General features: G+C 31.5%; 1 protein-coding gene across 2 annotated transcripts in view; it reads left to right on the top strand.

The window, feature by feature from the left end:
* LOC124367717 overlaps positions 1-16039 on the top strand; it is a 50426-nt gene extending 34387 nt beyond the window's left edge. For both annotated transcript variants that reach the window (XM_046824792.1, XM_046824794.1), the window contains exons 2-4: positions 1339-1629; positions 9479-9883; positions 14366-16039. In XM_046824792.1, coding sequence (XP_046680748.1) covers positions 1468-1629; positions 9479-9883; positions 14366-15184 — 1386 coding nt within the window. In that variant the 5' untranslated portion in view covers positions 1339-1467 and the 3' untranslated portion in view covers positions 15185-16039. The remainder of the gene's footprint in view (positions 1-1338; positions 1630-9478; positions 9884-14365) is intronic.
* Positions 16040-16602: the final 563 nt, after the last annotated feature.

Here is a 16602-nt window from a genome sequence, read left to right as displayed (position 1 = left end):
CATAAGCTAAACACGATTTGTAAAAAATTCTTAATTTTATTCTCTAGTGTGGTTCAATAACCTTTTATTATGGAATTTTGGGATTATTTGTCACAGTTATTTATTTTCAGCCGTATTAAAAATTGTTAGCTGTTGGAATTTGACCCTGAATGACCTTTCCCTCAAATCATAATTATTATACAGTTTGGATCCTAACGCAGTTTTAAATATATGGAAGACGTTTTTATCGTTAATTATATTTATATGTTAACACGACGAAAAATAAATTTTTTTGAAGCAATTAGAATTTTTTGTTGGCATAATGGAAGTAACGGAGATTCCATTTCAGGGCTATCCTAGGAGATCCTTACTTATTTTCATTTTTAAGCGCACGAGTTTTATATTTTTCATGTTTAGTTGAATTAAAAGTTACAGTTGGTTTCCTTTTCTGTTTTAGTAATGATGTAAGACCAATTAATTGTAAAACTGAGATCAAGAGTGCATTGTACTTTTGTGTATTTGACCAAATAAACAATTGTTCTATTATACTATATTAAATTTCAAACACATATATCCAAAAATTTATTTTCCTGCATGGGTCCTTAGGGATTATTTGAAATTTAGGAAACGTTGTTTATTAATTATTGCACAGTTATACCATGAAAGTTAAATAATATATTTCCTGTTAAACGTATCACACACTTTAAAAGTTATATCCTGTGATAGTTCCAAACTCATTTCTGGGGGATAATCTTTCAATTATTACTACGGGTTTATTTATATGCAAATGAAATATAAATCTTCAGTTATACTATACAATCTACCTTTGTTTAAGTACCTTTTGCCGGGAAATTTAAAATGCTTGTAATTTGTATTCTGTATCAGGTTTTACATTTTAAAATTTTTTATTTGCATACTTGGTGGTTTTATTTTTGTATTACATTATAATAATTTACATACTAGAAACATATATATATATATATATATATATATATATATATATATATATATATATATATATATATATATATATATTTAGAAGAACTTCTACTAAATATAGGTTCTTAATTATTATACCTGTGAATTGCTGGTACGGTTTGTTACATAATCATTATGCTGTTTATTTATTGTTATTATTATACTTATTATGTGATAGAACCTGTATAGAAACATTAGTTCACATTAATTGCTAAAATAACTTTTGTACATGTTTAATTAATTTATGACATTTTCAATTCGACAAAACAAGCACAATAAAATTGACGAGTTCACTGTTGACATTTATAGTGGTGACAAGCTTTGCAACAAATGTGTCAGAGCACAACTGATGAGAAGTAATTGGGTGGTTTTTCTGCGTAGCATGTGTTAGTGACATCATTGTGGCGGTGAGAGGAGAGAACATCGGCGGCGTTGTCCGCACACCAGCTCATATCAGAGGACATCCTGTGATAACACAAACAGTTCCTTGCTGCTTGAGACTAGATCAAGATGTGTGCGATCACGATGCCTCGACTGACAGCTGTCTTCTGGGTGGTAGCAGTCCTGGGTGTCTCAGGGGCCCAGGACCTCTGCGGCAGGTGCGAGTGTCTTCCGGCAGGACCTACCCCAACCCAGGCCATCTGCCATGATAACAGCCCAACCGCTGATAAGGTGAGGAGAGTAGAGATAACGTATAATAGAGGATGTAGTGTAGTATAGTTTGTACAAATATCTTATCAAATGCCGTGACAGATTATTATTAATTTGTAACGATTGCAAGTATATCACGAGCGGGTTAAAATATCAGTGTATGCTGATACACTGATATACAGAAATAATTATTATTTGGAAATATATTTCTTTCTATCTTTGATAAATGTGATAGATTATTATAATTGGAACTGTTACTAAAATAGAGTAACGTTGATAAACTATCATTGAATTAGGTTTGAAAATTAATTTATTATTATTATTATTAATCTTTAAAGAAACACTGTTTAGAGAGATGTAGCATTTTTTCAGAAACAATGGTTTTTATAAACTTCTACTTAGATTTTCCCATAACATCATAAATTATAACCTCTTCACATCTTAATTTACACGAAATCCTCTTCGACTGGTAATTTTACAATCCCATCTACACATTACATAACATTTTTTGGATATCTTGTAAAAGTAATAAATGATTAGTAAATCGGTAACAGTACTGTGACCAAAGTGGACCTTGGCCTCTCTGGATTTAAATTCACATTTCAGAAACGTTATTTAAATTCCTGCACAGGCAATGTAAAAGATAGGAGGGGAAAGGTGTTACTGTGGAGAAATGCCATAAATTAAGTCTTTTGAATTTTGAATGTATAATATAAAATATAATATATTCATAGTCAGTTTATAGCTCCTCCTAATATTTAATGTCTTGTTTCGTAATCTTCATAAGCTAATTATCAGTTGGAGGGAAAGCTTTTAAAATAATCATACATTACGAAGTGTCAAAGGCACAACGTTTAGTAAACAAAAAGTTTTACTGATTTAAAAATGAAAAGGTAAAAATACTATACTAATTTTGTTCTAATCGGTTTATATTTAGGCATTTGTTTATTTATGGACTTTCTATAAGCCGCGTTGTGGCGGCTATCTTGAATGTTGAATTATAATAACAATGTTAATCTATAAAGCCCTTTATATATCTGAGTTAGTTGCTGAGTTTTGCAAAACGCCGAAATGGTTTGTCCTCATCCAAATGAGTTTGGAATATTTGCAAATAGTCTATTTTTTTACATTACTGTTGTAAAAACATTTGGGTACTTATAAGACGTACCTTAAAATTGAAGCAACTCTTAAAAGTATGTGGTCAATAGTAAAGATGAAATCTGGTTTATAATTGGACGCTGTTATTGTTTATCTCAAATGGTTTGTAAGTGTCCTTCCTCAATAATTTAGCTGGCATGAAGTAATTTTGTTGTAGAATTAGTTATTGTGTTTTGAAAAACTTCAGCAGGATCAAACATATAGGCCTACAGCACTTAAAGTGGTCTATTTGTTGTAGAGTATTTCCTCTACAATCCTATCCTATAAAAAAATGGCGGCCGTTTTAGGTTTGCATTTAAAATTTTCATGAAACCTACCACGGCGTGTTCCTCCAATATAGGTGCGTATTGGTTAATGCATAACAAAGGTAGCTAATATACCAGTATAATGTTGTTCTAGGTCTGTACATTTTATCTGCTATACTTGAAATGTTTTATATATGGAAATAAATATGTACTGTCAGGATACCATAAACATATTACAACTTATAATGTTATCAAGCCCACACCGGAAATCCTATGTAAGGTTCACTGTCAGGGTCAGTGTTGTGATAAGTATTGTTAGATCTATAAGTAATAGGCCTCTTAATAATATGAACAAATTACGCTCAATCTACTAGTATTTGTAGAATTCTTGTAATATCTTTTGATTTGCTATAAGTTTGATAGTAAATAGTGGAGTTGAAATAGTTGTATCCTAAAAAGTGGAGAAATAACAATTTAATATTTTTACCATGGGCGATCATGAATTTATCGAATTATTTTGTGAGTTCAACAAACAATACACATTTACCAACGACTATATATATGTAAATATACATGTGTACATATACATTCATCTAAAAATAATTGAATACCTAAAGTTTTACTATAACTAATTGAACAAACATTTAAGACTTTAAAATAATGAACTGAATCGTACCACCTTACATTTCGGATGGATGTAACTCGTTAGATGGTATTTTAATGGGTTAATTTGGAAATCAACTTTGAGCATAAACAAAACACTTTTATACGTATTCCTGGAAAATAAATTCTTACTATTGTATACTTAAAAGATGTAGATTCCTAATAGTATTGTAGCGACTAAAGTTGATATGTTAGTTTATACAGTGAGTTACTATAAATAATTGTTATTAACATCATTTATATAGCAATTATTTTACTTTATTATTGAAACAAGCTAAAAATAATTTATTCTGCTTAGCATTTTTTTAACTATCATATATTATTTATAGTCAATATAAAATTGGAAATCATTTATAGAATTTTGTACTATTTTGTGACTTGGCATTGATTTAATGTATTATTAACATGATAAATAATAAAAAATAACAATTTTAAACCTTAATTATACACTTAGGTACATAAATGTCCTATAATAACTTTATAAAGTATAATGCTTCGTCCACAATTATTGTGGAAATAGATTCATACATATTCTATTAGAAATTTTATAAAGTATAAAGTTTACAATTTTCCATCAATCTAAATATATATTCGATCTCAAATGCAAGACATATATATTGTTGTATTATCATTCCCGGTTATCCAAGCAAGTACAAAGCTAGTGCGAAGAAAGCCTATCTAAATGGTTGGTTCATGTAATAATTTTAATGAATGGAAAGCCATACTGTACTGTATATACTAAGAAAATAGTGGGAGTGCCGATGGCCGACCGATCTAAAATGTTGGACTTTGAGTCTGAGTTAGAGATAGCGCAGGTTCGAATCCTGTTTGTGACCCTTGCACTTTCTATCAGTACCATCGACCTTGTCCTGTATTGACCTTCCCCTTTATTCTGTTTGATAAGACCCTCGCACAGGCCAGTGGCCCATGAGGAAAGGCAGAATAAGGCATAAAAGGGTATAGTTTTCTCTAAAAAAAAAGTGTTTAAGAATAAGTTTTGTGCTGAATTGAAAGTAGGCAAGTATATATAACCAAGTCGTTATAAAAAGATAGGAAATAAAGTAGAACAGTTAAATACACATAAATAATATCGGTAAAGTCTGTTCCTAAATAGTCCGCAACAATTTTATAGCCTATGCTGTTTACCTTGTTAAAGAGTTATGTTTATCAATCATTAGAAAACTATTTTTACCAATACAAAATAAAAATAATTCTTTTGAGAAGTCCCTATTACGTGCAAATTACAACAATGAACATTAATCATGATGACATTCAATAGTATAAACATCATTAATAATCCACACTACAATTATCCCTAATCGGGCAATAAATTATTGATATAGTATTTGACCAATATCTATTTCACACATAACTTAATTGACTGACCGATATTTGTGGATTTGTGCTGATGTATTATTCCAGTGGAAAATGATCTAATGAATTTATTGTATGAAGCACAATACAATTATTTCGAATATAAGTTTAAAATAAAGTTTTAGCAATGGTGAAGGGATATGATTTTAAGGTTATCCATGTACTTTAATGAGCACTATGAAAACCATTCTTTTTTGTAACTATTTAAATCTTGTTATAAAGTGAGAGTAATTATTAATATGTATAACATTTTCTCAATCTCCAACGAAATAATTGGGCAGGATTATAAGTATGTATTTATCATTGGTTATAAAAAGTATACTTTGTTTGCCTATCATTCAAAAATATAAGCGATATTTTTGAGAACTTAGTTACATTTTCTTACTAAAGAAGACATTTTGTTATATTTCAACATTTTACAGTGTTAAAATTTATGATTTTTGATCATGTATGCTATGAAATTTAAAATGTGTTTATATATGGGATAATATGATTCGTTTCATCCAAATTATACATAGAACTAAGTACTTTATGTTATGCAGTACATAAATCCTTACCTTGAATGTTTCATGAATTCTACAGGAAAATAGACTCAAAGAAATCTTTAGATGACGTGCTGTTATATTTAATTATCCAGCAATTGGTAGCTGGAAAGTAACTTTTAAAAGGCCAAACATTGTTTTAAGTTAATAAGTCCTTGTGAGTTAGATAATTTTAAATTATATTCGGCCATTCCTTTAATAAATGAAATTTGAAGCTCAGTTCATTTTTACTCCTCGAAATGAGCATCATATGTTTAATAGTTGAATTCTTTAAATGACGGTTTAGGATCATACAAGCTTTGTATTAGGATTTAAAGCGTCATTATTATTTATAAATAAAAAAATCTGTTGTACTTTTTTTCTTTTCTTTTCTGAATGAGTCAAATGAACAAAATCTGATTTAATTTTACAGAATACAACAATAAAAAAATAATTTACAAAATTTATTTTTGATAATAAATGATTTTCAGTTCCACTACTCAGTGGTCAAGCAGTTACGTTCATTGGCTTTTATAAAATTCTATTCGTTACGGTTTACGAGTTTACACTTTTGACTAAACCTCTTAAAACATAAAAATGAATTCCTAGCTTGGTAGTAATCTTCGTAACAGAGATTTGACTATTGAATGGGATGGAGATTTCTAAAAGTATTTTCCAGTCTTGTCAAGTGTTCTCCAGGGATCACATTTGGGTTCCCTGCTCTTCAATCTGTTTATTACTTACATCAGTACTGCCATTTATTCCAACTACCCCGTATTTGCCGATGATGTAAAGATGTTCTCTGTGGTCCGCAATGTCGAGGATCAAGAGATCCTTCACAGTTCCCTAGCTAATATAGTGGACCAGTGAATCTTTAATGCCATGGACATCAATATATCCAAGTTATGTCCTTCGGGTGTGGCGATATTACTCTTCTCTTCAACTCCCTTATAGTTGGAATATCCCTAAAGAGACCATTTAATATGAAGGATCTGGGAGTTATCACTAAGCCCAGACGAACACTTGACCCATATTGTTTCCAGAACAAGACAACTGTAGGGCTCCATCATCAGTTCAACCAAAAACTCCTCTGACATTGATTTTTTCAGTACTTAATTTTACCTGTACTCTATATGGTAAAAAGGCTTCATCCACATGGTAGCCTTACCAAATTAGCCATATCAAAACGCTCGTTCCATGCACGTTTTATCAGAATGCTGGGTTGCAGACTTCTTTATGGGTATCTCGAGATCCCTATCGCTGTTTTGGAGAGGCTCTATGCGATGTTGCCCCTGCAGTGGAGACGTAGGATCTCTAATCTCGGCCTGCTCTTTAAACTGGTGAACGGCCTCATTGCCTGCCCTACGTTGCTGAAAAATATTGACTGTGGTCCCTTGTGGTACGATATCCAAATCCATCTGTCGGCGGAGATGCCTGTCTACAAGCTAAAGCCATAATAACGGTCTGTGGAAGTTAGAGAGGGAAGGAAGCCTAGTTTTTTTTCTGAGATTGACTTCTTCGTTGTTTTTCTTGCCTCATTCAAGAATCAAGTTCGAGGAGTGCTAGTGAACTGAGAATCAATCCATATGGTTTCTATCTTATAGTATAGTCAGTGCTTGACTTGTATTATATTCCAAATTCAAACTTCTGTCACTATCAACATTAGTTCTATATCTTTTGAAAAATCAATTACGTTTTTATAGGGATTTGTTATATTATTATTTGTTATCTGGTTCCCATTGTTCTGTTGAATAATTTTTACATAGTTATAAATTTATCCTTTACTAGTTTATCTATCTTGTTGAAATTATTTAGTTTATCTTGTTATTATATATTGTAATTAATGGTGTTGCAATTAAAGGGAAATAAAAAAGTAAATAAATTAAAATACAAATTACTAAAAGCAAACAACACAAACTAACAAAATTTAAATCGTAATAAAAATAAAAATTATTATGTCTAAATTAGTTGTTCATATCACTATGTTTTTAATTCCCGGAAACGTACTTTTAAAAATTAAGTAATTGCGTGGTTTAATTTTTAAATACTTCTTAATAATATTGGTAAGTCTTTTCATTGAAGACTAAGTTTAAGGAAACAACCTGTTTTACGAAGACAAAATTATTTTTGATTAATGATTTTGAGTAGACGAAATAGAGTAAACCCGCTTCATAAGGTATGTTATATTGCTTGTTGTATTCTTTACGACATGTAAAAAGAGGAAACTATTATTTTAATTTTTTTAAATCTCGCCCCTTATTTCGAAAGATTATTAAAAAATAATTAATAAAAGCAATATTTACCACTATAGTTTCAAAGAAATAGACTAATTCTCTTTCCCGGATAAATAAGTTTATCTTTGTGGTGAGTCAGTATCGGATATTTCATATAACAACCACTGATTGTGGATAACCAACCTGTGGTTGGTATTGGTGGTCAGGCCTTAGTGTTTTCATGTAAAACAATCTAAGGGTTGTATGGTTGGGTGGTCAAAACCGATTAATATCTCGATCGCTTTGGTTGTATCTCAATGAGATGTATAATCTGAAAAATAATACATACGATAGGTTGTTATCCTAATGTTTTATATATATATATATATATATATATATAAACATTATATATATATATATATATATATAGACATTAAATATATAAATGGCGTAGCCTTATTTAACTTCAATAAACATTGAATCACAAAAAGTACTTGTTCCGCCGGGAGTCGAACCCGGATATCTCACTTGCCGGGTGAATGTGCTACCATTACACCACAGAGCCCTCACTTTTTCCGATTCAATTATTTTGTATTTGGCCGTATCTGTCACATATGCGTTTAAATAAGCAAACTAACATATGATCGGAAGACCAAATAACTGTCAAAATCTACTTTTGATGTTTGTATCGCAGTACGATAGAAGCGGTCGATTTAAATTTAGTATGAACTTAGAATAGTCTAAACAAAAAATTACAAAAAGGGAGTTAACCTTATAAGCCTATTTCCGTTCCGAGATTACTGCAGGATTCCAACCACTGTTATTGAAACGAACATTTAAATGCATAGGAATGTTTAGAAATAGCAAGAGAGGGGGAAACACTTGTTTCCACAATACCGAAAGCAGTAACACTTCTTATTCCGATTCTTGTATTCCGCTGGCTAATTAATGTTAAACTGGAGAATGTATTTGAAAAATATTTTGAAATGCAGAATATTTATTCCGAAAATAAAGATGTCAAAGGTAATGCGTGTTTCATTTTACCAAGTGAAGTTATGGTTAACAAGTCCTCTATAACACTTAACCTTTGAAGTGAAGGCTTAAAGATGACTTCAAAACTGAAATATTGAAAATGTACACAATTTTTTATTAATAGTGTACTTCATAAATCAATAAAACTGTAAATGAATTTTTAAAACCTTATAACTTTCAGATCTGAATTGAGATAATTGGTCAAAAAAGTCACATTAAACTTTCTTTTGCGAAACAATATGTGAATTCTTTTATTTTAAAAGTAAAAACTATTCATTGTAAGTCTTTAATACAAAGGAATACCTGGCTTTTAGCATTCGGTGTAAAGGGATCCGGGATCAAACTCTGCAGACCTCTCAGAAATGTACGTATTTGAGAAAATTGGAATCTTTTTTGTCATTGTTAACATTGTACGTTAGAAATGTCTTTCACAGAGCATGCTAATTCTGAAAGTGTGCAACATTTATTCAATACATTTACATTTTCTAATTAATAAACACAAGCATTATATGTATGAATATAAGTTAATATAAGTTTTATAAAGTAAAATAATTCGGTAAATTTTACGAAATACAAGTTAAAAGAGCATACGTTTTAAAAATAAATATTTTAGTCAAATTTTATTTTGTGTGGAGCCAGTTGAAATAATTTTCCCTTGTTTCAGATATTCTTACCGTGGACCACCGCAGAAAGCGCTTCCATAGAACTAATATATATTTATGGAATGAAAACAGTGAACTTCACTGAGAATTCGTTTACAACAGAAAGGCCGATCACTCTATTCATCCAAAACTGCAGCTATGTGAACATCAATGATCACTCAATCGAGAAGTTGAGAACTTTGCTGATAAGAGATGCTGATAGAGTAGATGTCGGCATCTTGCCACAAGAGTATCTGTGGACCACAGTCCTCGAAGATATTAAACAGCTGTCAATCTCCTCAGCCAGCCTCTCTGCTTTGTACTCTGTCATGATTGGGCACATTGGCTCTCTCAGTCTTGTACCAACTACGGGCGATGATCTCTGTTCTGCCAATCCTGACTTTACGTTCACTCTACTTACTAGCCAGGTAAAGATTTGTACAGCCTAGTATTTATTTAGTGGTTATTATATAATTTCCAGCAAACAGTGCCCTGTGAAAGATTACCGACTCGCCCAAGCATTCCAGCATGCGTACTCACAACCCTGATGTTGGGCAGCGTTATCAATCATCGTCTTTGTTCCCAGTGTGCATTGATAAGTTAAAAAAAATTGCTGAACTGTGGTTAATTTTTTACTAATACAATCTTCACACCAAAATAAATAAATCAGTCTAACGGAATATCTAAGTACCAGATAGACCACAATGAAAGTCTATACCGAACAGAAAACAGAAAGTGCTAATTCAGGAGATATTATGAGCGCCTTCTAAATACTAGCCGCAACTACAACTGTTTAGTGTATTGTATACATTGCATACTAACCAGGCGCATAGTGATAACTGCTGTCTTTAAACCTTTGAAAGTCACAAATCATAGTTTCTTTGATTTTAAACACGAACATATGCCTACGTTTCAAGTATTTAGGGCCTTTCCGTAAAAAGTTATCGTAGAAATAGACAGGCAGATGGAAAGAAAGAGAATAGACTATTTAAGAAGGAACGTTTAAGGAATGTTGTGTTTAAGATAGTAAAGCTATCTTCTAATAAATACACGAAATTATATTAAAATAATCATTTCAATAATTTATCATCAGGTAAAATTACTTTAGTTTTTCACAGAAATAACATATTTCATGAAATAATCCGAAACACAGAGTAGGCTACCTATTGAAAATCCTGTCAAAAAGAATGTACCATAATACAAGTCTTTACCGAAATAACTAAGAATCAGAATTAATAGTAATAATAAGAATAATAATGCCTATGTTCTCTTTCCATTAACAACAATATATAAAAAAGACATACTAAGGGGTAAAGTTTTATGAAGACAGGTTGTTATTTATTTAAACGGTTTCACCACCAATTTTTACAGCAATTTATGACAAAGTAATACAGTCAAGATGACAAAAATGTTTCAGTGTAACTTATTATAACCTGCTGTTTAATACTTAACAAGAGAAAGACAAAAAACCTATAAAATACATTTGAGGAGCATAATAATATTGTGATACTGCAAAACAGAAATACTAACAATTCAATAAAACTTCAATAGAATAACAAATAACTAACATAATCAGCAGTAAATTAGTAACAATAGATTAACAATAACGATAATAATAGTATGTACAGCAACAATAATATCAGTAACAATGCAATAATTTAGTACATGCTAAAGACAACTAAAATTATAATAAATTAATAATAATAGTAATGCTGAGAAGAACTTTAACTTAAGCGATTATGTGACAAAAAGAACGACTTGACTTGAAAAATGCATGTTTTTATTGCCGTGTCTGTGTGTCTGTCATTCAATGTGTGTGTGTGTGTGTGTGTGTGTGTGTGTGTGTGTGTGTGTGTGTGTGTGTGTGTGTGTGTGTGTGTGTTCTTCTTCAGGGAACGTATAGAGTCATCAAAGAAGTCGACATGTGCTACTTCGCTTCCCAATCTCAGGAGTCTGGAAACGCCATAGCTAAGGGCATAATTTGTGGGCTGAAATCTTCTCTGAAAAAGGGACTTGGGTTGGGTTTCTCTTGGTACAGTAAAATTGATGTTATGTTACTAATAACGTAGCTATAGTGAAATCGCTTAATTCTATGTGAATGTTAAGTCTAGTTTCAGTTCACCTTCCTCTTCGTGCAGGGTCTAAATTCTAACGTTCTTACAGGCTGTGAGAATTATCACACATGCGGCCAGGCAGATAATAACAAGAATCTAAGAAACGACATTAATAATTTTAATTATCTGGTAATAATTTCGAATTATTAACATGTAATAAAACGAGATTTTGCACAAAATTCTCCAGCTGGTGACCCATAGCAGGCTGGAGTCATGTTCCCGCAGCCAGCTGTGTTATGTGTGGTGCTCTTTAAATACTTTGGGGCTCACGGTACTCCGGATAGAGCGTGATGTACTTACATTTATTAAATAGTCAAAGGGAAATTCCCTTCTAGTACCCGTTCTTACGTCTACTACGTGTTTTAATGTTTTTAAATATCTGTCTGTCCATATACCTATACGGACAATATGGAAGGTGCATATTTCAACCGACTTTCCTTCACAATCAGCACTTTTTTATGTCTGAACCACAATAGTTTAAATAAAATGGTTAACCTAAAACATGTTATTAAGATTAGTCAGTTTAAATAAACCGACTAAATAGACAGCAGTTTTTGACATTAGTTCGAGTAAAATTTATAAATTCTTGCCACCTAACAAGAGAAAACTATATTTTGAAGTAATTTAAATGTCTTAATAGCTAAATATATCTTGAAAATGGCTGTGAATAATGCTTAGGAGTTCTAAGACGAACCACTATATTTTCACTATAGTTTCCAAGGAAAATGGAAATAAAACAATCATAGGTCACTATGATCCAGTTGAAGTTCTTTTTCTTGAAGAACCGTTTCGGATGTAACTGACCAAACTGTAGCTAAGGGAATACCTGTAGTTATATAAACTTTTGTGTGCTTTAAAAGGGTAAAAAAGATGCAAGGTTATTCTTCGTTTCATAAAATGGAGCATGATTATAAGGAATGAATCTGAACATATTCAACAGACGTTTGTATATGATATAATTTACTTACTTGTTAGTTGTGCCAACAAATAAAATAAATAAATATATTAGTTTCTGGAACAAACTCAAATTAAAAAGCATATTGAAATTAGGTTTACCATTTCAAAATAATCGTTTATGATAAGTTTTGCGCGATAGAAGTCTATGTTTTTCGTTCTGTCGTGTGGAAAAGAATAGCTCGTTGAGGCATCTATGTGTCCAACTCCTTGTTTTTCTTTAAGCTACGGTAAAAGTATTATCATCAAAAAATGATGGATGCCAACCTTTTGCGAGTACTAAGTGCATGCATTCGTAGCTTTTTCATGAAGGTGTGTTTTATAACAGGGTTTAAATACAATTTCCAATTTGCATTAGAATATTTAAAATTCATCACTGATGCAAACTGTATTAAAATTTGGAGGGTAACTTTGTTATTGCAATCTGTATTGCATGGTATATTTATTATTTCCTAAAATTTGTATCTAAACAAATGTCAGGCCTTTTCAGAGAATTTCGTCTGAAAGTGTAGACGATTTTTAGTGTCAGTTAAATTTGAATTGGGCTTTGTAAATATTATCATTATTTTCCAGAATTCAAAAATATTCCGGGAGACTTTTCGAATTTGTATTTTACTCGGACTTCAATGAATATAAAAAATAAAGAATTAGCTGAATTGGTTCATCCGTTGTTAAGTTCTTAACAACACATTTAGCGATTATTTTATATTTATAACATATACCATTAATAAAAGGCTATATCTAGAAATGATAACATATATAATTTTTGTACGGTTAAGAATATTATACCTGAGAGATAATTGTAAATAATTAAACTTGGACACATTTTGTTCTTTTCTGTACTTTTAGAAGCCAATAATTTTATAAGGATGTATTTGCTTTACCTTAGATGATAATCTTTTATGATTGATATATGGTAGGGAACTAATCATATTGATTGGTTGTTTAACATTTATAGCAATTTAGAGGATACATAAATCATTGGGATCAGAAGGCCATTGAATAATGCAAGGCCCAATATGTACTTAGCACTACACTAATAATATTCCATCAAGATTCCATCAATAATAATAATAACAGGTGATTGAGTCTGCTATTGATATATCTGCACTAAAGATGTATGCAAATCAAGGAATAATACAACGATAACGTTTTTATGTGAATTGCATGAATTATACTGACAATTTGATTATTGTTAATATTGATCATTAATGATTTTATAAATTTGTCGCTATATAATGCGAATTTTGGAAACGACAACTGTCCCAAAAAAGCACAGAAAAGTTGAAAATGGTTATAAAAATTTATTTTAAAAATATCGCGGCTAAGTTCGATGATGAGCTCGGTACGAAGTTTCGTTCCTTTTAAACCGTAAAACTGTTTAACTCCATTATTTATGGGTCTAGTGGAAAATAATTAAACGTTTTAAGTAACGCTTGTAAATGTTTTAAATGTTTAATAATATAAATGTTTTATCTCAGACGGTTTGCGAGATATCGATTACACGATCCCAAAAGTATTTTCGATCACCAAGAATTGGCGAAGAAATATTGACAAAATTTAAAAATAGTACACAAATTTATCTTGAAAATATTTTGGCCACGTTTACTGGGCAGCTTGGTTCGTCATTTCATTCCAATATGGCAGCCGTGAAGACTTACAAAATTGAAAACTTCGTAGTCTAGAGAAAAAAAGATAAAAAGTGTTCTGGAATGCTTATAAAATACTTTTTGTAACGAACAGTTTTGTTGTGTCTCGAACAAATAAAATTTGTATTTAAGTACGTACATCTTCCGACTGAACCGTATGGAACTCAATCAAACCCAGTCTTTACTATTTCAGGTGAATTCCGTTCCCAGTGGAGGCATGTCGCTGTGTGGAGGTCACATAACGATAAACAGCAACACGTTCAATCATGTAGAAGAAGAAGGGTTCCAAATATCCACTGAGGGGAGTGTAGCCATCGTCAACAACCTATTCAAGAACGTGTCCAAACAAGCCTTCAACCTGACATCTCCTGAAATCCACATAACGAGCAACCATTTTGTGAACTTGCCAGCTGGAACGCTCCGTGGGGTCTCGACACTTCTAGATTCCTTCTTCACCAACAACACCGTCTCGGACATCGATCTCGGAGGGGTGCTGCTGGACATGGGCTGGGACATGATCATAGAACGGAACATCATCGACTGTGACTGTGCCTCGAAAAGAACCAGCATATTGAACCCCAAGCACGACATGCTGTATTTGACCAACTCCTCGATGGAAAAGCTGCAAAACATCTTCCGCTACAACTTTTGCAACCTGAACTGCACTGTGACGTTGAAAGCGTTCAGCTACGCTCTGAGCAGAGGCGAGGTCTGCGTCACAAACAAAACAAAACTGGAACACGAAGTGCTCTGCAATATTTCAACTCTGCCAGAGGTGGATTCTACTACGTTAGATGATATCTTCACCACTGAAATGACCGATACTGAGACTGATAAAGATAGCTCTTTTGTGTCAGCAGCGAGCAAACCGAAGGTTCTGGTACCTTTGGGAATAATAGCTGCGTTGCTTATTGTTACTAGTTCAGTGTTATATGGCTGTAAAGAAATATTCTCTTTCAGATTCACCTTTAAGCCAGACAGGGATATCGGATCAAAAATTTCCCTCCGTTAAGCTTTTGTTTCTGGTTTCAGAAGAAAGTGAAACTGATTGAACTTTGCAATTACGCTTCTCGAAAGAAGTTACTTAGTTTCCGAATTTGTAAAATTTTTCATACACAAGTTATTAAATATTTAGTTATTTTTTATTAGATTGAACAGGAAAGTCTTGTAATCCACTGTCGAATTGTTCATTGAGGAAATACTGTTAAAAAAATCCATGGACAACTTAAGAATTTAATATAATTTATTGTTAAGTGGAAAGAATTTGCCTTTAAAATTTGTTTACATGTCCAAGAGACCAGTAATAATATATATTAATTAGTGAATCAAAGCTGAGCTTTGTAAAATATTACTTCAGAACCAACTAAAATAGTTACAATAAAAGTATCTGTTTAGTATTACCCAAGTATTTATTGATGCTGTAGTCAGAGTTGCTAAGCGACGTATATGACGGCAATTTCACTTTTTGCAAGTAAACATATAGGGAAATATATGTTTATCTGTGTTTGTTGCGTACTTAGTTATAGTTATTGTAGGAGATGATTATGGAAGAGGATAACTGATTGTACAACTTACCTATATTATATTTTTAACATATTTAAACATGAAGAATTAATTAAAAAAGTAGTAATTCTTATAAAATCTCATTAGAATGTAACAGTATATCAAGTAAACAGTAGTCTGACACTTTTTAAATTTAAAAGACTACATAAAACGGTACTTCTAAGAAAAATAATCATACTTTGAGTATAGAATAGGAACCAACATAAAAAAGAAGTGTATCGTAGTGTAAATTTCATACATTTAAGATTTAGTTTTTATATAGCCTATAGTTTTTGTATTTTGTAAATAAATGATTGTTTTATAATTATCGTACATACTTCCTTTAAAATATGTTCAAACTACATTTCTGCACCTATTAAAACATGTTTCTCTTGAAGTGTATAAAAAAGAGCTCTATTTTGGAGTAAATGCTATAAAAGCTGAAACTCTAAATATTACTTAATTGATGGCTCTCCTCTACTTAGGTTTGTCCATAAATTATCTCGAAAGCCGTTTGAGGAACAGTGAAAACATTTTAGCACTAATGTATGCGTGTTGAAGAGGAAGGCACAGCGGGCAGTTAGAATTTTTCACACTTTACTAAACCTTTACCCAAAGTGGAATACCAGCGCAGATGTAGATACGTTTTAATTGTAGTGCACATATCAGTCCAAAGTATATACAATGTTTTATATATATATATATATATATATATATATATATATATATATATATATATATATACACACTTTTGGTAAAATAACTGTATACATAAAACATTTTTGCTATTTTTCAAAATATTTGGCACTATATTCGGCAAAGACTGTCTTCATGTGTATAAAGATCATGAAATAGAAAAGAAATCTTGTTTGGTTAAGTTATCTGATG

The sequence above is a fragment of the Homalodisca vitripennis genome, chromosome 8 (assembly GCF_021130785.1).
Source record: "Homalodisca vitripennis isolate AUS2020 chromosome 8, UT_GWSS_2.1, whole genome shotgun sequence".
Lineage (NCBI taxonomy): Eukaryota > Metazoa > Arthropoda > Insecta > Hemiptera > Cicadellidae > Homalodisca > Homalodisca vitripennis.
Note: the sequence above shows the minus strand (reverse complement) of the source record. Positions and strands in the feature narration are given on the sequence as shown.